This window comes from Tachysurus fulvidraco, chromosome 10 (assembly GCF_022655615.1).
Source record: "Tachysurus fulvidraco isolate hzauxx_2018 chromosome 10, HZAU_PFXX_2.0, whole genome shotgun sequence".
In the NCBI taxonomy this organism is placed as follows: domain Eukaryota; kingdom Metazoa; phylum Chordata; class Actinopteri; order Siluriformes; family Bagridae; genus Tachysurus; species Tachysurus fulvidraco.
Window position 1 is genome coordinate 7,674,927 of NC_062527.1, and position 23,311 is coordinate 7,698,237.

At 39.6% G+C, this 23,311-nt stretch overlaps 1 protein-coding gene across 4 annotated transcripts in view; it reads right to left on the reverse strand.

Annotated features, from left to right (window-relative positions):
* The window catches only part of syt7a (synaptotagmin VIIa), a 102,329-nt gene that overhangs the window by 23,281 nt on the left and 55,737 nt on the right, over positions 1–23,311 (reverse strand). Inside the window, exons 3-6 of one of the 4 annotated variants that reach the window (XM_027173311.2) lie at positions 14,429–14,508; positions 12,759–12,893; positions 8,706–8,873; positions 3,626–4,021 (exon numbers count right to left, since the gene is read on the reverse strand). In XM_027173311.2, coding sequence (XP_027029112.2) covers positions 3,626–4,021; positions 8,706–8,873; positions 12,759–12,893; positions 14,429–14,508 — 779 coding nt within the window. Of the gene's footprint in view, positions 1–3,625; positions 5,393–8,705; positions 8,874–12,758; positions 12,894–14,428; positions 14,509–23,311 lie in introns of those variants that run through there. The other 3 variants (XM_027173312.2, XM_047820083.1, XM_027173310.2) reach the window with 3 other exon arrangements.

Below are 23,311 nucleotides of genomic sequence, written 5' to 3' on the forward strand. Positions count from 1 at the left end.
TTCTCTCTCTGTCTCTGTCTCTCTCTGTGTCAGTTTCCCAAACAGGTTGTGAAAGCGAGTCTCCTCCTTGTTTAGACAGCTATGCTTTACTCTGGAGAGGAAAAAATTGTAAAATAAATGAGCTGCTCTCTTTCTAGCAGCCAGCGTTAAAAATGCCACCTACACATAATGCACATGATCAATCTTCTGTCGAGGGGCAATTGTTGTCAAATATGTATTGTCAGTTGTGTTCTATTAATAGACAAATTACCAGTAATGTACCAGTAACATGTAGTTCTTGCAGGTTCATTATTATTTAAAATGCAGCACTAATATTCAAAATTTTACAATTATTTAAATGTGCATACATTTTGAGGAAAGTCCATGATGATATTTCTCTCTCTCTTTCTCTCTCTCGCTCTCTCTCTGCCTGCAGTTACTATCTATTGTGGGTGTAATGAGGCTGCAGACAGAAGATCAATGTGTCAGACTTAACATGAGCCTGCAGCTAGGAGCTTAACCCCTACATCTGACATACAGATAACCAAAACAAACACAGTAACACGCATTGTAACACGCACATATACACACATGGACACACACATGCACACCCATTGTGTTATATAGTATACATACATGCATATGTAGATATACAAAAACAGCATTTTGGAGAAAAGAAAAGAAAAGAAAAGCAGACATTAGAGAATTTACCTTTAAACCCCTAAAGACATTATATAAATGAGTCATTCATAATCATTAGGGGTTTTTCAGTAACACCTGTGATTACAGTAATCAATATTTTACCGCAAATATTTTACATGTTACATGATTGATTAAAGTAATCAATAAAGTAATTAATGAATGAATAATAAAGTCTAAAGCAAAACCTGAATTAATATGAATATTTAAGAAACATTAATAAAGGCAAAGAATTCCATTAAACCTTACAGGGATATATATATATATATACACACACTTCAGATTCTTTCTAATTCTAAATCAATTAATAAAATTTGACTTTTTCTAAAGCTCACATTACAAAAGTAAATGAATTGCCATGTTCAGGAAAACCATGAGTAAAAAAAAAACGAATAAGAATAACATTTGAATTTGAAAATATTAATTAAATAGTAGACAATATGGATTGATTTATCTCACTGACAACTTTCAAGTGATTTGGATATGATGTACTGTATCTCCCTAACTTCAGATTCTCACCCACAAGCTAACTCTTCTTTATACTTTGATATCTATCAACCGGGGAGGATGAACACTACCAAGTGATCCTCTGAAATATCTTCTGAAACTTCTGCTCATGCTAGGTCACAGGGAAGCTGATCCTAATTTGTGGGAAAAAAGTGCCCTGTCCACAACAACAGCTGAACAGCACAGAGTTCGAAATGTTATTTCGAATTGTTAGATCCCTCACACCAAGTGCAATGAGGCGATGGCAAGATATTGCACCACATTTCAAGCTAACACTGCAGAACATAAAATATGGTTTAAATGTGGTTCTGCTCTCCTGTCTTTAACACTTAGTGATGAAAACCATGCCTTTCACATTAGAATAAATGCATTAATGCCTTTAAAAGCTACCCATGTTATAAAAACCATTTGCCTAGCTGTGTGTGAAGGCGCTCGCTCGTTTATCTCATCTCTGTGCTATTTAAATATTCGGTGCAAATTACATCCCTACTCTGAAATACTGCAAAGCAAAAATCCATAATAATTCAATTAACTACATGTCAAAACATGACCATATGTTGGGGGAACGGAACAGAGAAAAAAGTGGAGTTTGTTTGGAGTTAAATAGATTGAGACTTCTACAGAGTGTCACGGAATACATCATCTATCTATCTATGCATTCATCCATCTTCTACACAGGGTCACTGGGAGCTTGGAGTCTATCCCAGGGGATTTGCAGTACAAAATACGGGACTCCAACCCCTTATGGGACACAATAAGCGTCCAATTGGAGTTACTTATTACTAGTGTACAGTACACTGTATCTTCTTGGATTGAGGGATGAAACCAGAGAACCCAAAGCACAGGAAGAAGATGCAAACTCCGCACACAAAGGGTGAAAGCCAGAATGAAACCCCCAATCATGGAGGTGTGAGTAAAATTGCTAAGCCACCATGTCCCCTGGAAAACTGTCACGAATTCTCTTATTTATTACAATATGTGGTGAAAAATAAATGTTTAACCAATGTTTAAGCCAACATGACATAAGGCTTAAAAACTCATTAAGAGCAATATATTTGATTATGATAGCATTATACAAGATTGCGATTGAAGGATCTTAAAATATTATTGAAAGTATATAGTTTATAGAATGTTAAACACTACATTCTATTCACCCTCAAATTTAATTTCCTACAGTGTATTGAAAGACAGCAAAAAAGTCCAGAATACTAATACAGATCACTCAGGATGATTAAAAGCTTATGGGATTGACCTTGGCAGTATATGCGCTCTCTCTCTTTTTCTCTCTCTCTCTCTTTCTCTCTCATGCCTCTTCCTCAAAGCTAAATTATGGTTGGTTGTTTTTTTCCCTCAGCCTTTTGAGAGCAAAGCCCATCAAGAAATTAAAATGTGACCAGGAATAAGCCAACTTAAAAAGAACAACGCAAGGTGGAAAATAAATATGATCATAAACTGAATTTAATAGAATCGTACTTATACCAAGTTTGCCACACATGAACGCACACTAATACTGTCCTATCAAGCCACAGAGTCTAAGAGAATGAGAACCATATTCCAGCATTATACATACAGTATAATATAATAGGTAATATCTCAGGAATAAAGGTTAATGTTGACCAGAAAGGATGGTTATGAAGGATGGGAGCAATATTCACCGGGTCAAAATAGAGCTTCATGCAGATCCCAAGAGTCAGACAGATGGAGAGACAGACACACTCCTGGTCTGAGGTGAGAAGAGGAGGAAGAATAAAAATGCTCAATGTCATAAAATGTCTCAGAGTTGAATTGAAAATCCGGTTTTGCATTAAATATATTCAGGAAATATATTCCAAATGGTCTTAGTGTATAGACCCAGACCTTGAGTTTTCTCCATCTCCATGCTGTCTGCTCTGTGGGATTATATATCTTTCACAAGTTTTCACCTGAGAACTTTCCACCTCAGAGCATTCAAACAGACGGGTTACAGATCAGAAAACATGATTTATCAGACTAGGTTGGTGTTGTTTGGCTTCTGTGCAAAGTAATCAAGTTCTTTGGTTAGTTCTTCAAACTAATTTAGAGTAGAATAATGAGAATTTATTATGAATAAACAAAACAGTCATTAAAATTCATGTACTAAAATTAATTAGCCTTCCAATAACCCTGTTATCCCTTTGATGATACCATACACAGAGACTTGGCTTAAAGGCTTAAAATATACTACTACAGTATGTGTGCAACCATACTGTACAGAGTCACAGGATTAAAGAAGTAAAAGCTTTTGAGAAACTTTAGGAGTGACCAATTTTAAGTTGGAGAAAGGTTTAAATGGATTTTTCCTACTCTGAGATCAGAAAATTCTCAGTTCCCATTTAGATTTAAAGCAGTCAAGGAGCTGTGATCTAAGCAAACATGGTGACATGGTCATGCCTGGGAAAAGCCCAGACAGTAAGAGACTCACAGGAAAGACTTGACATCCAGGCCACGGTTCTTGATCTGGCTCATCATGTAATCCCAGCTGCCGGGGTTCCCCCTCAAGACCCGACTCCCTGTTCCTCCTGACCTATAGCGTGCAGCACCGCCCCCTGCTGTGCTGCCTCTAGTACCTCGAGTTCCTGTTCCTCTATGCTGAGCTGTAGATGTTGCTCCTCCCCCTCCACCCGGCCCTGCCCCTCCTCCAGGTTGAGGATGGAGCTGACCCAAGCTCTGTGAGATGGTTGAACGGTCACCGAGGCCTGAGGTGGGAGGTTGGATGAGAGGCTGCTGGAGGCTTTGCTGCCTCAGCAGTGTCTTGGGGCGGGGCATGGCACCCGCCAAGGGGATTTGCTCCAGAGATGAGAGGGCAGGGTCTGTGAAACTGATTGGGCAAAGCAGGAAAGAGGGGAGTGTGCGAGAAGAGGAAGGGTGAGCACGACACAGAGATGGGCGGGGCAGGAGCAGCAGAGAAGGTGGGACCAGCATAAAGGGTCGGGATGAAGAAGAGGAGGATGAAGAGTCATGTTGGAAGCCGGGGGATGAAGTGGAAGCACCATGTGAAGGGTGGGATTGAGTAGAGGGACATGGAGGAAGAGGTGAGGTGAGATGAAAATCATTTGGAAGAGAACCAGTGGAGGACAGAAGAGGAGTGAAAGGAAAGAAGGTAGAGAGGTTGGAGGAGGAGAAGTTCAGAGATGGATGAGGGCAGAAAGGAACAGCAAATGATGATAAGGAGGAAAAATGCATTGAAATGAACTCATCAGGGTGGGGGGAGGTGGAGGGAGGTTGAGGAGATGCAGGGTGAGAGTGAGAGCGAGGTGAAGGAGGAGAGAGGAAGAGAAGAAGACAGAATGAAAGGACCATCAGGCCAATGCAGTAGGCACAGTAACACAGGTAGCAGAAGAGGTTACAGCCACCTTGGTCAGCGTGAGCCGACAGGTGTGTGTAACTGTGCGTGTGTGTGTGTCCGTTCCCTGGCCGAGTCGGAACACCTTGAGCCGACAGCGAGCGGTGCATGTGTGAGTGCAAGTGCGCATGACTGTGTGTGTGTCCCTGCAAGGTGTGTGCGACCTGCTTCCGGGGCGTCGCCGACCGAGGCTGAGCGGCACGTGGAGTATGTCGCGTCTGCCCTGAGAGCGTCTGTCGAGGTGTGTGTGGCACCAAGCGACCACTGCTGGCTCTTCCAGGTGACTGCTTTTTAGCTTGATGAGGAACGCCCATCTTTTCTTCTCTTTTCTTCTCTAAGTCCTTTATATAGCAAATCCAAAAACATGTCCTGCTTTCTTCTTTCTATCACTTCACGTCTCTCTGTCTTTCATCTGGCCCAAGTCTTATATACTACTTCAGTCCTCAGAAATTCTACACCAACCAATCGCCTTTCTTATCTTTCTTTGTGGAGACGTCATTCTTTCTTACTCACCTCCCCCTGTCACTATTTTCTCTCTGTTCTCCATCAGCAGCTGTTCAAAAACTGTGTCAAACTTACTGGAGCACAACTTCAAACTTCAATTAAGCATTAAAAATCTGACAAGAGGCAGCCCCGACATGGTCGGAGGCCAAACAGCCTGCTGCACACCAAACTGCTGGACAGCTGAGCAACCAGCTGCATCCAGCTGAAAATAAACACCGATTAAACACTTTTTTTTTTCAGAAATGCATTCTGTACAGGAAGCTACTAGGCTGTCAAAAGTGACAAGTAGTGACACAATGCAAGGCAATACAAGAACAGTCAAGAGGGAGAGGGGGGGAGAGAGAGAGAGAGAGAGAGAGAGAGAGAGAGAAATACAGAGAGAGAGAGAGAGAGAGAGACAGAGAGAGAGAGACAGAGAGAGAGAGAGAAAGAGAGAGAGTAGAAAAATGGGGTGTGAGACACAAACACAAGAGACAGACACATATAGCTGCCTGAAAATAGAATCCAATTACAGAGTGAAGAGGATGGAGAGGGATAAAGAGAAAGAGAGAAAGAGAGAGAGAGAGAGAGAGAGAGAGAGAGAGAGAGAGAGAGAGGGAGAGATTGAACGGAGGAGGGGAGGAGTGTGTGCGCACAGCAAGACCAGAGACAAGTGCAATGAAGGGAACGCATGAAGGAGGGAGTTAGGTGCCAGAAGAGAGGAGGTGCGAGATGGGGGTGAGAAACGAACTTAAATTAAGCACCTGGTGTGTGACACCTACAGCTCAGACGTCATCGGTTGCAAGTCTATACATAACCAGTGCAAAAATATTCTCTCTCCCTGCTTCTGCTGTCGTTCAATACGATGCTCAAGAATTGAAACCATTGGCATTGTTCTACTGCAGAAACCTGTTCCACTTACTCATCCTGTCCTCTCGCAAACTCCTTCAGGTTTAAGTCATTTACTAAATCACCTGTTCACTGCATAGTCTCCGTCTCAGTCTCCATCTACTACACATTAATGTAGGTGTGATTATCAATAAAGGGACAAAAATATTAAATATCGCTATAAAAAGAGTTTCAGACTTTTTAAAGTCTTTTTAAATTCTTAATTCTGTTTATACAACTGATTCGACAGATTCAGATTCTCCTAGATCCCTAAATAAGATTACAATCAATACAAATGGTTTATTGGCCAGTTTATTAATACCATTAATAATAGATCTTTTTGAATTATTAATTATGTATTTTGGATTTTGTATATTGACAGTGTATTACTTTTTACTTTTTCCCTAATTAATGGCAACACAAATTTTCTTAGCAGAAGTCTAGTTGTCAGGTCTGCAGACTCCATCTCCCAACATGCAAAGCGGCCTACAAATATGGCCTCATCGGACTGCACTTCCCAGAACATTCACACTCTTCCCCGCTCATAGTCACCATCCCACTGATCACACAAACATGTTTTCTATGTCCATGCACTCACCGTCACTGGACATTCTTTCAGTTCATTCATTGTGAAGTTGCACTCTGTCTTAAACCTTTATAAACTCCGTACAAAACCTTTATTTTCCAGAATTCTTTGCCAGGTTTTGCCTTGTGATGTCTGATTTGCCTTGACCTCTTGAGTCACCTTACCTGGGTCTGTTTCTTGACTCTGACTTCGTATTGATATTGGAACTGTTTGCTGTATACACTGGAATCTTCCTTACCTGCATTGGTATCCTTCCATACTCTCATTCAATACAAGCTAGAATGAATAATACTAATACACAGTGATTAATCCTTTTACAAGCATCTAAATAAGACTTATTAAGCAATTATCATGCTCTTATTGACCCTCTTATGCATGTTTCTTAAAATCATGTTCTAAAAAATATATTATAAAACTTTATATTTTATATATATATACAGTACAGACCAAAAGTTTGGACACACCTTCCAAAAGTTTGGACACATCACCTTTTCAACAGGACAATGACCCCAAACACACCTCCAGGCTGTGTAAGGGCTATTTGACCATGAAGGAGAGTGATGGGGTGCTGCGCCAGATAACCTGGCCTCCACAGTCACTGGACCTGAACCCAATCGAAATGGTTTGGCGTGAGCCGGACCGCAGAGTGAAGGCAAAAGGGCCAACAAGTGCTAAGCATCTCTGGGAACTCCTTCAAGACTGTTGGAAGACCATTTCAGGTGACTACCTCTTGAAGCTCATCAAGAGAATGCCAAGAGTGTGCAAAGCAGTAATCAAAGCAAAAACTTTGAAGAACCTAGAATATGACATATTTTCAGTTGTTTCACACTTTTTTGTTATGTACTTATATAATTCCACATGTGTTAATTCATAGTTTTGATGCCTTCAGTGTGAATCTACAATTTTCATAATCATGAAAATAAAGAAAACTCTTTGAATGAGAAGGTGTGTCCAAAAGTACTATATATCTGTACTATATATATATATATATATATATATATATATATATATATATATATATATATATATATATATATATATATATATATATTCAGGCTACAAACCTATAAATATATAATCTAATAATCTATATACATGAAAAACTTTATTGTACTGCTTCATTGTCCAAAGGTTAAGAGATTTTTTTTCCTCATATGTCTCATCATATACACCTTTAAAGAGTCACAGATGTGTATTTATGGATTTCCACTGTTATATCCTGGTTAGGGTTGTGGTGGATCCAAAGGCAATCCTGTGGATACAGTGGCAGTGAGATGGGAATACACCTAGAATGGTACTCCAGTCCAATCGCAGGACACCATACACACACCTCTACACAGTCTTTTTAGACATAAGGGCACATTTTAGTTTGCATTTCACCTACCAGGATGATTTGTAAAGGTGGAAGGAGATACTGGGAACCTGGAAAATTCCACACCTGAACTCAGGATGTTAGATAGATGTGTATTTCAAATGTTAATAGACAGAATTAGTACAGGAAAACAGTCTCTGGTAATCACACATACACTAAAGATGCAGTGGATAGAGATTAAGCTGAGAAAACACAAAGGTAATATCCCAATATTAATACCAATAAAACGTCTTTCACTAGCTCTATGCATATAATGAGAAAAATCACAGCAGGCTGAAAAGTCATTAGTAGGCTAAAATGAGGTTGAAGCCTCATGAGCATCAAGCAGCAAGCCAATCAAGTGCTCCGCTGTGTAGGACTAATAGCAGTCAGTTGAAAGAGCCGAAAGGCTAAATGTTGCTCCTTTAAAGCAAGAATAATGTAATAAGCAGGCCATTATAAGAGCTGAGGTTGTTGGCAGGCTGGATGAGATCAGAATAGTTGTAATCACACTGTTTTGTTACATTACAGCCTGATATTGAGCCCCTTATATGTGCGTGTGGTGGAACAGTGAGTCAGTTTGGTAATGTGTCTTCTGTTATTAGAGCACGGTGCAACCCGAATCGTCCGTTTAACATGGACACACACACACACACAGGCCCCTTGCACCCTTTTGCACTCTTGCCTCTTTATTTTCTGTCTCTGTGCTTAAACCAAAGCATTAAAGGCCATCCTTATACTCCCCATTTTTTATCCCAACTCTTTACCTCCCACTGTTAAACTGTAATCTCCTGTATCCCATTTACTCTGTGCTCCTTCTCATCCCCCAGCAGCTTTCTTTTTCGACTCACTTGACGTTCTTCAGATCCTCGGACTGCGTGCGGCCCTGCGCCATCTGCCACCTGCTGGCTTTGCTGGCTCCCATCATCATGCTCTTCACGCTGTCACTGCGTGAGGGACCCCCGCCATCCCCCCCACGGCCACCAAGAGACCCCTTCTGCCCCCCAGGGACTGCACCACTGGGGATGATTTTGGGGGGATGACGAGAGAGATCAAGACATAGAGAAAGAACAGTAAAACAGAGAAAGAAAAAGGGGATATAGAGAAAGGATACAGTAAATTAAAGTGCTTGACGATAGGAAAACTTTACACTATCTACTGGATGAGAGTGCATTTGTGCAAACAGGTGGGTGATGAGAAAGGGTGCAGTAGGTGACGCGAGTAGGTGGAGAGTGGGCCGGAGATGACAGCTGGCCAAATTTGAGTGTGAAGACTAAAAGTATCCAGCACTGATTAGATCTCCAGTCCATGCAATGTGTGCTGAAAGCCTGGAAGCACCAGGGGAACCATGCGAATTACTACTGGGTTTTTTTCTTTTTTTAAGCAGCTGCTCATTTCAGAGCATCACTTGCCCATAGCTACAGCCTGATTGCTGTGGATTCCTGCCTCACTATAACCTTGCTGCATTACTGTTCTAGTGGATTTCTAGTCAGGTGTTAGAAGAGCAGCTCTCTGTGGATTTGATAGCACGGTGTTATTTTAACGGTGTCTGGAGTTAATGATGCTATAGCTGGCAAAAGCGAGGATCTTCTAGTAGTTTGTGCCATTAGTGAAACCTTCAAACAGCTCAGTCTGGTCAGTAGATGGCCTCGCTGAGTCTGATGTGGTCGAGTCTAAAAACAACGGCATTTTGTTGTGTGACACGTGTGATAATCTTTCTTGCTAATGCACCAATGTGGTGTGTAATGTGCTTTGGTGAATATTACAGGGAATGGCATTCATGTCAACTAAGTTGATGGAAAACCTAGCACTACAGCACCCCCTGGTGATGCTGGAGACATGCTTCTGTTTAGACACACCACGTCAGTCTTTGTGTTATAGTGAGTCATAAAATCCTAATTTCATCAACAACTTAAACAAAACATTCGTTACACAGGTAAGAAAAACCTGTGAGCTGAACATATCTGCAATCGGTTATTAGTCATTCAAGCATCACTAGGCACCAGGAGGGGTACCCTTTTCATCAACTGCACAGAAACGACGCAACATCTCCCCACAAACAGCAGCAACACTACAATAGCAAGTACAATTACGAGGTTATGAACAAATGAGAGTGGCAGCTGCAGAGCAGAGCAAAACCAGCTCAAAGCACTTTTACTGAAATCTCAATTTAGAAAAACAAATATATTTAAAAATGAAAGCAAACATCAAGGGGATCTTAAGAGCTTTAACACTATAAACTCCTTACATTAGCAAGCGACACTGCGGCCACCGGGGTGCATCGGATTCATCATGAGCTTAAAGACCTATGATGTAATGTAAGATAAATAAAGAACCGTATAAAGCTGACGCTGAACGATAACGCAAAATGGGATGAGTAATAGTGACTTACACACAGACAGACACATTTCCTTTCAAACAAAAACCTCACTGCCTTACAGTAAGAAAAAAAAGCCTACAGCAGCCAAATCAGTCTGAAGGGTAAAATGTTCCACATGACATTTTTTTTTAAAGGTGTTTTATATTTTATTTACTCAAAATAAATGAATGAATCAGATTTGGTTTCGCTCAAATCTGCAGCTCTCACACTCTAGTCCAGATTCTCCCCACACCATTTTAATCCAACCAGCCCCAAATTCTCCCAGGCCTTTGAAGACACAACACTTATGTCCTGGAACAGTCCGATTCATAGAAGGCTATGGTTAAAGCAGAGAGACAATAGCTCCCACAACAGTCACGTTTCCTTCATTTCCGTTCATGACAGCTCTCTCCGTCTAAAACCTTTCTCTTGCTTGTTCCCCTAAAAGTCACTGAGTAGGTTCTGACAGACAGATGCTACTGAAGTGTGCACTGTTAGGCCCCTGCAACTTAAAAGCACCTTGGGCATAGTCAGATATTTAGGAAGCGAAGGGGGTCTGGACAGAATTAAGCAGGTGTGGGTTCACCTAGATGTCACAAAGCTGGAGTTAACAAGGACTACACTTTGAAGCAACACACTTTTAGTGACCAGAAACCAGGAACTAGTTAGCTAAGTCAAAACCACAAAACACAGCAACAGGGGTCAACAAGAAACTAAGAAATAGGTAACAGGTTCTAACTAAGCACAAACAAGACCACAAGATTTTTATATACACACACACACACCGCACACACACCCCAAACAAGACAAAGGTGAGGGAACAAGGCCAGGGAAGCGGCCATGGGAGAGCCAGAGCAGGAGAGGAGGAGCCGTGACACACCAGTACCACATCACTGCAACGGTCAACCCTCAGCGGGGATGAGTTAAAGGAAGGGAAGGGAAAACAGAACAGAAATAAACAGACAACGTGCTAATAGGAAGATCTGTCAATATGAACTCATACATTAGAGGGTTGTCCGTCTCCATGGTAACACCCCATGGGGAAGAGGGGCAGAGGCTAGAGTTTATGGGCCAGGAAAGCATGGCAGGGCTGTAGGGAGCAAGGGGCAGTTCCACACAACTCCTCTCCTGTCATCGACTTAGCAAAGTAAGATGATGCAGCACTAACCTGCAGGCTTGTACATGGGCACTCGATCGCACTGAATTACAGAGCCTTGTTCTATGATGGCGGATGGAGCGGAGTCTGAACGACGAGTTAAAAAAGTTAGATGCGTGACCAAAACAAGCATGAAGATCAGACTGAAAACAAGTGAGTCGAGTTCTGTCGATCATGCAGAATGCAACGCGTCCATTCGCTCGTCACACGGCGTGCATTAAAATTGTCCGAGTATTGACTAATAATTTTAATGATCCAAAAACTTTTTGTTTTGTTTTAATAAGGCATAATATTGCCCCCGTTTACATGTGGCAAAAATGCAAAATGTATATGCAGGCAAATTTTCCAGACAAGAAGCATATCCCTAGATAGCACTTGTCAATGACATCACAACCACTTTGTTTGCTAATTGAGATCACATCTGCATGTTATCAATTTTCTCTTTTTTTCTTCTTTCTTTAGTATAATGTGTGATTAGAACTTGACAGTGTTAAAATCAGCACCATGTATTAAACAGATTCTGCTCCGTTCACACAACTTTTCTCCAGCGATTAATCAACAAAACCTATTTTTGGAGTATCATTTAGTTGTGCAGCAGACGGCTCTCTACAAACGGAATAAATACTCCACTAAAAGTATGAAAAGATGAAGATTAAGTACATGTTGTGCCAGAAAAGCAAAGCAAGGTTGTGCTGACATCTTCACAATTAGCAAACAAACTGCGTCGAGACATAATTTGTGCACATTTTCCAGACATTGTCTGGATGTGTGTGTGTGTGTGTGCTATCTGGGTTGCAAAAGATGCAGTTACATGTTGCTTTTAAACGCATGCACATTGATAAGGGTGGATTTCACCTTCTTTTTTTGTGGCATTATGCAAACAAGTACTCACCAAGGGCACATCAACATCGTCAGTTCCCCAGGTGAGACCTCTTCCTCAGTAAATGTACTTCATTTGGCTGGACTGCATTTACACCAAACTGAAATCTAAACACAGCACGAGGTGCTCAGGCTGCTCCATCGCATCCTGTATGTGCATTTACACTGTAGCTAATCCAATAATCAGCAAAAACAAATAAACAAAAGAAAAATACTGTCTGTGCATACAGATTGCCAGCTGTAAAAGGGGTCACAGTTTTTTATTAAAAGCTGTTGCTTTTTCATATACGCGATTCTTTCAAATTCCACACAATAATCCAAATAAAGCAATGGAAATAGAGGGTTGTAACTTTTTTCTCCTATTTCTTGAATAAAGCTCATGTGTCATATTTGCCTCCTCATCTGCACTCTACAGCCATGCCTGGTGGCAGGGGTTATAAAAGGTTGGGTAGTTAGGTGGGGTAGTTTGGGTAAGGGTTGGGTCTCTTACCAGCCTGGACAGAGACTCACTTGAGCGTGAGGCGAGGGTCTCCGTAAGGGGCATAGGGAGAAATGTTTAGTACAAACTCCTTGGGCGGGTAGGAGCTCCACCGCTGCTGCTCTGAATTGCTGTCATTGTTATTCCAAAAGTCTCTGTCTAGATCACTAAAGGCCAGAAAGAGACACACATCCATGAGACACAGCATATCCATTCATCACTCATCCATCTAATCCATCCAGCCATCAATTAGAAGTATAGAGCTGAACTGTAGCCAGAGTTTCGACCGAAACCCCTGAAGGCCATCCTCTCCAAAAGACAGCGTTTAAAGAGGTGGAAATGTGAAGCGGCATAAAGTTGATCACAGAGCTGCTGGAGAAAAAAATGCAAAGTTTTCATACGACAAAACGACCTCAGAATGGCAGGAAAAAGAATAAAACAAGTCTCTGTACATTCATTAGTGGTTTCATTAATCAGAGTAAAAAAGAGAAAAAAAAAGAAGATTATACAGAAAGGTCAGGGTTCACACTAGCTTATTCAAACGGATTTGGATTTGGATACAGGAATCCACATATTTAGATGTGCTAAGGAGAGAAAAGAGCGTTAGTACAGTGAAGCAGAGAGAAAGGAGAAGGTTACAGAGAAACACTGTACTGTACAGAGAAACACACATACATTCTGCATGATCAGAGCTGCACTGCACATTACTGTGTAATAATGGTGCAACAGCCAGAGAGATGAAATTCAAAGAGAACAAGTGTTTTTCTCTGCGCCAACAGAAGCAAAGATAAAGTCAATAAGTATAACAGCTTTGAAGCTCATGAAGTGTAGGAGAAAAATAACATTTGCACATCTGGACCACCTGCAAACAGACAAATACAGATACACTATTATTATTCTTATTATTCTTATTATTATTCTTAGTATTATTATTCTGAGAGCACAGCTGCATCACAGAAACAAGTGGACTGCATTTTACATGAGTCACTAGTGAGAGATGAAACAAACTTTCCAGGAGCATGAAAAAGGAAGCAGCGATTGACTTCACCAACTCGCACCAATAACAACAGCTGCACACCAACACAACACATCCACCATACTTAACTCTCCCTTACAGGCAGCACTTATGACTGCCAAGCAACTCTTCCACACACACACACACACACACACACACACACACACACACACACACACACACACACACACACACAAAAGCAAAATCCTCTATTGAGGAGAGGATTTTCATTTACTGTGCCGCTCCGCGTAGCTCGTATTCTGCCATCACACACAGAGATGCAATCAGTCAAAGAAGCGGAATTATGCAAAATGGAAAAAGAAGATTTGGCATAGAGTAAGCTGATATGTTTTTCAACCTAAGCAGATCAGATCATAATAACGCCGCATGGCAGATGAAAAAAGGATCATAAGGAAAAGTCATACAGAGTTGGAAGTTGGAAGGGAATAAAGGACAGGAAGTTGCGACATTTCATGGTACTAGTCACATGACTATCGGTAGAGCAGAGCTCATTAGCTGCCATTGTATCAGACTTACCAAGTCGTATGATCTCATCCCACCACAGCAAAGGTGGGGGAGAGAGAGAGAGAGAGAGAGAGAGAGAGAGAGAGAGAGAGAGAGAGAGAGAGAGAGAGAGAGAGAGAGGGTTAATTTAGCAGAAGCGTGTGTGAGATGCCCTACACCTACTTGATGGCTTTCTTCTCTCCTCGGCCTCGTGCAGAGTCTGGAGTGCTCACTGCCTCGACCCCAGGTTTATTTCTTTTTCCCTAGAGAGAGAGAGAGAGAGAGAGAGAGAGAGAGAGAGAGAGAGAGAGAGAGAGAGAGGCAGAACAAGATAGATAATGAGATAAAGCTTCCTAATTAAACCTAGAAACATAACTTTGGAGTGCATCCACCAGGTCTGTATGTAAGCTATTATCCTTCTTGCTGTGCTCCTCCTCCATCCCTCCCTCCTCTCTCTGATTGCCAACATCACACTACCTCCTCAGCTGTAATTACTGCACACGCATATTTACACAGAAATGCCCAGTTTAACTCCATCACCTCATGGCTGCGTCACTGAACCGTGCCCTTGGCAGATACTGTAGGAGGACAGAAGCAACACTGCACCATATTACAGTACAGCATCCCAAAACCCATTTTTACTGAACATCTCATACTTTCTGTCTCCAGATTGTAAAGAAAACAAAAATGCAGTTTCTCAGACACTGAGCACTGAGGGTGGACCAATTAAAAGAATATTTCACACATTGTGTGTTCTGGAGTTTCATCCTCAAAAACAGGCCTTCTCCATTACAGGTTCTTTTGCTCTACTGCTATTGATGGCTGTGTGCATCTTGCTGATGTTTGTCTCAGCTCTCACTGCTGGTGAGACTTATGCTGCTGTTGTTCATAATGCTACAGTACAGTTTTAGAGGTTTGGGCAAATGTATGAACACCATTTGTGCTTAAACTTTAGTCTAAATATGATGTACCTGTTTAACATTTGGGTTATTTATATATATATATATATATTTATATATATATATATATATATATATATATATATATATATATATATATATATATATATATATATAGGAATATTCCTTTTTTTTTGTCGTCTTTCTTCCTCATGGCTCATGAGGTTTTGAGAAATTACTCATAATAAAAATCTAAGGTCTTTGCTGAATTTTGTCAATTAGTATCCATCAGCCACTTTAATAAGGACATCTGCTCATTAATGCAATTATCTAATCAGCCGAACATGTGGCAGCAGAGTAGAGCCTAAAGTAAAACAGATACGGTTTTGATCTCTTTAGATTTTCCACACACAACAATCTAGAGTTTAATCAGAAAAAAAAACAATTAGTGACTTTCCAGTTGACAGAAAGGTTATGGTAAGTCAATGTTATGTAAGAATCTCTCTTTACAGCCATGGAGAGCATGAAAGCATCTCAGAATGCATCATGTAGAACGTTAAGGTGGATGAGCTACAACAGCCAAAGAACACTTCGGGTTTCACTTCCAACAGCCAAGAACAGGAATATGAGTACAGGCTCAGTGAAACTGGACAGTTGAACATTGTGAAAATGAATTAAACTACTCAAAACAGCCCATCAGGTTCTAACATTCATTTCATGGTCATAAATTACTGGTCACATTGTCAGAATTCTCTCATTCTGATGTTTGGCATGAACACTAACTAAAGCTCTTAAGAGGTCATTTCACACTAAATCCATTAACGTCTTTTTAAACCCTCGATTTTAACGCTGGGTAGAGAAACGTTTCACACCAGTTATGAATCCCTGCTCCAAAGGCTTCGGGGTTAGCTTGGATTTGCAGTGTTAACCTCACACTGTGGAGCCAAACGTGTAGTGTGGAACCATGCAGTGTTAGAATGTTACGACTAGTTGCTTAGCAACAGACAAGCAACCAGGGTGTAGTAACCCTTAAATAAAACGCCTCGGTAACGTCAGTCGCAACATCATAGGATATCAACGAATAATTGGTCAACTACATAAGAAACTTAAAAAGACCATAAAAAATTAGGACGCTGTGAAAGATGACAACATTTGCTTTGGTCCAGATCAGCAGCCTTGTCCTTTTTTCCCCCTCACTTATGTGAAAAGCAATAACATGCTGTACTTATTTGATATTTCCAATATTTACGATCACTGTCGACGGGACAAATGTGCACGTAAGAACATAAACCCAGGGTTTAATAACGGACAGTGTGAAAGGGCAGATTATGAAGAGCCAGCATTAAGTGTTAACCCAGGGTAAAGTACGAGCAGTGTATAACTCAGGATTCCGTTTACCCAAAGTTAACAATCACCAAGGGGTAAATATTTCAAGAATGAAAAGCACAAATATGTATCGACATGGTGCTGCTGCCACACAATTAGCTTGAATATCTGCATGAATGAGCAGGTATGTAGATATTCTCAGTTCAGGAAAATCTATGAGATATTAACCATCATCTTTTCATACAGTATATGAATAGGATGTGAATATTTTAGTCCTGTGATGCATGGAAGCTACACATGAAGTTAGTACTAAATTATATTCATATCCAGTATGTTATCTTTCTATACAGTATCATTGATCAAACGCTTCACACTGCATGCAACAAGTCTATTCCTTTATGTAGCATGGAGAGTGTACACTACTTAGTAATCAGCAGACGGTGTGAGATCTCAACCATGGCCTCTGGGACTGTGGCTGTCTGTCCTGTTCCCTGAGCCATTCCAGAGCTTGAGGACAGCAGGGTCTAAGTGAATGAATGGGTTTGGCTGGATTTGCTTCTCAGAGGCCGCGAGCATCTCACAGCGAGGGACAGGCTGTGGTTACACTTGTACAAACAAAGCTCTGTGATTGGAGGAGCCATGATGCTGCGGGAAACTCCGCCAGCAAGGACACAAGCGCTGAATCAGCTCATGTGTGTATGTGTGTATGTGCATGCATGCATGCAAGTGTATAGAGGAAGGAGGGTACTCGAGTCTATAAATAGTGTTGCTTCATTTTATATGTCAGTCAGGACCACATGTATGTGCTTATAGGATCGGAAGGTTTTGTGTGTGTGTGTGTGTGTGTGTGTGTGTGTGTGTACAGAACAAACAGAGGCACAATTAATTTCGGTTTGGGGTGGTTTGCTCAAAATGTTTGGGAACCCTGACAGTCAGATCAGTAACACAGTAACATAACAAAGCTCTTCACGTGTAGAAGCATTTAGGTGGTGAGAATTTCACCAGGCTTAGTAGACTAAAATTAAAAACTGAAAGAATATTTAAAACAGTGACATTCACGTTAATTTTTGTACGACATTTAGATACACACAACATCTTAGCTTTGAGAGAAAAAGAACTGTGTATATTACAGGATGAAATAGAGAAAAACACACAAATTAAAACAATGCCATGCATCAACCAACACTGCTGAGTCAATTCCAGATAGAAGGAACATCAGGCATCAGGCAGACTGCCTCAAAGTACACACATAGTGAACACACACACACACACACACACACACACACACACACACACACACACACACACACACACACACACACACACACACACACACGGCAACAAAGCAGACCACAGTAATGATGCACGACAGTAAAATAGATGGAACAATCCATGACACTTGTTTTTTTTTTTTGTTTGTTTGTTTTTTAACAGAGTTTTAAAAAACAGCACAAAGTTCCTATTATCACAGTGTATAACAACTATAAACAGTTATCAGTTATTCACTTTTTATACTTAATATGTTTGAGAGAAAGAAACAACAATCCCTTTATTCCTTTATGTTATAAGACAGTTATCACTCTAAATCTTATAGTTATCATATAAAACATGACACTGGAGACTCCTTTAAATAAATGCTAAATTCTTGTCTGTGAACATTTCATCATATCAATAATCAAACACATGTATATAAATGTACACACACGGGTATTTTGAGTGTCCGTCAAAATCCCTGTGTAACTCGGATGTTAATGGACGTTAAATGTTATTATATAAATGATTTAAACATTGAATTAGAACAGGTGTATTCAAATAAACCTGTGATTCATTTTATAGCTACACAACTGCCCTGTCAGAGCTGCTGCTATAAGAAAATGAATCAAAAGCTCAAAATTAAATCATAAAAAGAAAGAAATATATAGATACAGACAGGAAGACAATGTATGCCAGTGTACTGATAGTAAGTGTAAATGCACAACTTGAACATCACTTGGTTTCAACTTGAGAAAGGTCATAAACTGAGTGATATGAGCAGCATTGTTGGGTTTCCGAACAGAGAAATATTGCAGTGTATTTCATTCCACTGAGCAATTCCAGCTGAGAGCATCCCCACGTCATCAATTATCATCCCTGAATGAACACTGAGATGATCATGCTCACTGAGCACGCGTAATGTTTTGCACATTCTCATAAAAAAATCATTTATAAAGATTTTATGACTATGTTAAAACTCATGATGCAATACAGCAAAAAAAAATCTTTCTGCTCTTGCTCTATTTTTGTTCACTTGTGTTCGGGAAATGCCATGACATTGGATATGATTTCCAGCCTGAGGCACAGATTGTGTTAACAGAACAAAAAATATTTATACTTAGACTGGTTAATGTAGAATTCTGAAGGTTTATGAGGACGAATGCAAACAGACTTATTACCAGTCTATATTTGTGGATTGCCATTCAAACTTAACCACTACTGCAACATAAATAATATACATGGTGTACAACTGGCACATGCATAAAAAAATTATTATTTGTATAAATTTGAGTTAGGTTTTTTACACTTTCTATATAAATATGCAAATGACTTTCTTTTATTACATCATAATCTATATTATATATAGTATAGTGTGTGTATATATATATATATATATATATATATATATGAACACACACACACACACACACACACACACACATTATATATATATATATATATATATATATATATATATATATATATATATATATATATATATATAGAGAGAGAGAGAGAGAGAGAGAGAGAGAGAGAGAGAGAGAGAGAGAGAGAGAGATATAGATATATATATAGATATAGTTTAATAAATCTCACATAAAATATTGCGGCTTGGTAACAAACTGTCTACACACACACAGACAATCCGACTGTACTTACACACTGTAGTTCCTGGGAATGGAGGCAAGAACAAGCTATCAAGGGCAACTCATCTATCATTCAACAGCATGATAAATTTTTAGAAAGATGAGATATAGTGATGACAGAGATGAGAGAGAGAGAGAGAGCATGGGTGGGAGAGGGGGAATTCAAAAGTGGGTAAAATATAGGGAGACAGAAGAGAGAGAGAAAGGGGGCGGTGGGAGGACAGGCTAAAGGCAAACACGTAATCCTACTGGTCCCTGTTGAAAATTACAAATGCTATATGTGAGTGACAGAGAGAGAGAGGGAGAGAGAGGTGGAGAGAGAGAGAAATAGAGAGGAATTTACATAATCAATTCATGAAATAATCAGCATTACACACACATCTAAACAAACAACATGCCCTTTCTCAACAGGCTTCACTTCTCTTAAAAAACATGAATTTTTGAAGAATTATCAAGGGGACACTACTGTCAAGCTCTTCATTTATTCCCTCTCTTTTTCTCCATTATCTGCTCTCTGGCATTCTGTCACTTTCTAATTCTATTCATCAGGGTTGACTTCATAGTCTTTCACTTCCTTTCACTTTTTTTTTTTTAAGTCTGCCTGTGTGTCCATCCATCTGTCTATCTCTGTCTTTCTCTCTCCCTCATGGAGTGTCCTCCATCCTTCTCCCTATCTCACGAACTGACACATCTGTGTCTTTTATGTTCTCTCTCTCTCTCTCTCTCTCTCTCTCTCTCTCTCTCTCTCTCTCTCTCTCTCTCTCTCTGAAATACATAAACACGTATAAAAGATGAACTGAGTGTCTACCATACACAGAGTATTAACATCTGTTAAATAAAGAATACAGTAGACCCCAGGCAGAAAAATGAGAGACACACAGATAGTGAGAGAGACTGAGACAAGAACGACTCGACCTCACCAAATTATAACACTTTAAAACAAAACTACATCGCCCATTGGAAAACACAAACACAAAGTAAAATGCAGTGCTATCTGGCCCTAAATCGACAGTACACTGTAGCCAAATACCTGAGCACAGAGACTGAACACCAACACAGAACCACACTGACAAAGAACAGACTCAGTACTGTATACACACTGCCATAGAGACAGGCTGCTATAAGAGATCATGGCTCCCTACAGAGCAGAGAGTGTGAACAGAGTACAACAACAACGCAGTGGAGACAATTAGACTTTCATACATAGTGTAAAAAATTCCATCATATACAGTACGTGAAATATATATTTTTTTAAAATTCAATAAGCCCAGCCCCATTTCTCCCTCCTGTCCAACACTGACAAACTGCCCATCTAGTTGGGGGAAATGTGAAAGACAGTGAAACAATGTCAGAGACAGAGACAGACAGAGCGGCAGAGAGTGAAAGAGGCAGAAAGAGATAGACAGTGTGATCGTAGGAGACAGAAAGCCAGTGAATCTATGTGCCCTCACACCTTTTGCCCTTTATTATTGGTCGTTTCTGGGGGCACATGGCATTTATGTATGCATCGTAGAGCCACTGATCATCTGTGCTGAGACAACAAGGTAAGAGCAGAAACAGAACAGAGTCATGCCACAGGGAGAGATTTTGGGTTTAAGAGCTTTGTGCTAGTGACAGTGGTCTAAAGCAACATGAAACATGCATTAGATCAACATCAGAAGCGTTTAGAACAAACCAGGAAGCTCCATCATGTTGCTGATTAAGCCTTAATCTTGTCCTCACCTTTGAGCCACACAGTCCCCACAATCCCAAGAGCATTTATCTAATGACCTGCTATGGCTTCACACAAACCGATGTAATGCTAATGCTACGAGCTAAAAGTTTGAAAGCCATTTTTTATAAACAGGGATACACCGTAATATGTTTATTATGCAGCAATGATGTACAATGAACGAATATTGTACATTCAGAATGATCTCCCTTCCCACAGAAGGACATAACTGACGTGTCAGATTTATGTTGCTTGTACAACAGACTTTAGCCTACAGCTGAATTCATACTTTTACAACACTATAGCTAAATCTGCAAAATTTTACTAATTTAAAAGAAATAAAAGGCATCTTACAAACTTCATTTTGTTATTATGTAGTTCTGAATAAGTGATTTCAATTTAAACAGATGTTTAAATAAGTTCTGAAAATTTATAACTAAAACTTTGAACAGGAAAATCAGTCTAAATCAGTTATTTTGTTCAAAGATCTTATTTTTTTCATTCTGTGCTACCCTTCAGAAGCTACATAGATTACATAGATACTGATCTTAGATGCAGATCATCCTGCTCAATAGTTTACACTCCTGTCTCTTAATGGATCATGTTACCGTCAAAAAACTGCATTCTGTAAGACTTCTCTTAATTCCTTAAAATTCTTGACATTTTGTACATTCAGAAACTGGGGATGTAAACTTACTGTAAGACTATTTCAAATGCTAAAGCTTGTGCTACTGACTGACCTGGCAAGCTCTTCACATAGGACCTCAATAGCTGAGAGATGACTGTTCAGGCCAAAAAAAAACAAAAAAAAAAACATTATGTTGGTTGATTGCAAAATGTAATAATTATAAAATATGTATTGAGCTTTAAAAGATGACTTCTAGCTTGTATGTTTTGGTCTATAGTGTACAGTATGTCAGGCATTTTACAATAATTCAGCCAAGGACACTCCAAGGACACGGACTGAGGCACTGATCTTGAATTCCATTTAAACAAGTCCTAAAGGCTTCAAGCGTATAAAACCTCTAGTACAGCACATTCTGTAATATAACAGAAATTCAAAAATCAATAATTTGTCATTGTCCTGGACATCAAACCTATTCTGATGTTGAAGGTAAACATAAATCTCTTGGCCATCTACATGATACTATGCATTGGGTTGCTGCCGCATGATCTTCTGACTATAGAAGTGCATGAACGCAGGTGAAAATGTACAGGTGACTTTTTTAATTTTTTCTTTTTTTTTTTTTGTGCAAGCTTGGGTATTTTCCTGAGAAATGGTTTCTGTCTCTCCACCCTTCTCCATAACCTAAACATGTGAAGAATATAAGAGATTGTTATCATTTACATACTGTAGTATTCAGGACTTGTCAGATCATCTTGCAGCCTCTTTAAAGTTGGCGCAAGTCTCTTGGCAGACTCCCTGGTAGCTTTTGTCTCGTCCTTTTATACATTTTTGGAAGGACATCCTGTTCTTAATTATGTCACTGTGGTGCATTTTTCAGACATGGCCTTCATTACATTCCATGGTATGACTAGTGTTTTGGAAATACTTATATTTCTTATATAAGAATGTGCACACTTGTTTGTGCTAGCAGATTATTATTTAAAATATTATATATATATATATATATATATATATATATATATATATATATATATATATATATATATATATATATATATATATTCCTGATTTTTTTCTGATACATTTTTTACACTTAATTTTTAATTGCTCTAATTTCACTTTGAGTGTGGAGGAAATTCTGACATGATTTATCTTGTTTTCCCTTAACATCACAACACCTGCCATCCTTTATAGTGTGGTGTTTAGACATTTGTTAAGCTACATAAAACAGAACCTCTTGTATCTGACCACCTATTTTTAGGTGAGCAAAAGTATAGAAACAGATAGTATTGAAGTAAATTAAAGTAAATAACAATAAATTTTTGGTTGTATATTCAATAACAGCAAAAATCCAGTGACTCAGTGACATCACCAAACTGTTGAATTCTAGATTCTCTTGAACAATTTTCTTCTTTCAGTTGTTGTCTGTTTCAGTGGGTTTCTAGCTTCAGTTTCTTCTACAGGAAGTGAAGTGCTGCTCAGTTGGGTTAAGGTCTGGTGATTGACTTAGTCTAAAAAACATTTTTCCTTGTTTTTTGTTCAGTTGGTAGTTTGTTTAGGATCATTGTCTTGCTGCATGATAAATTTGATAGATCTGGATGG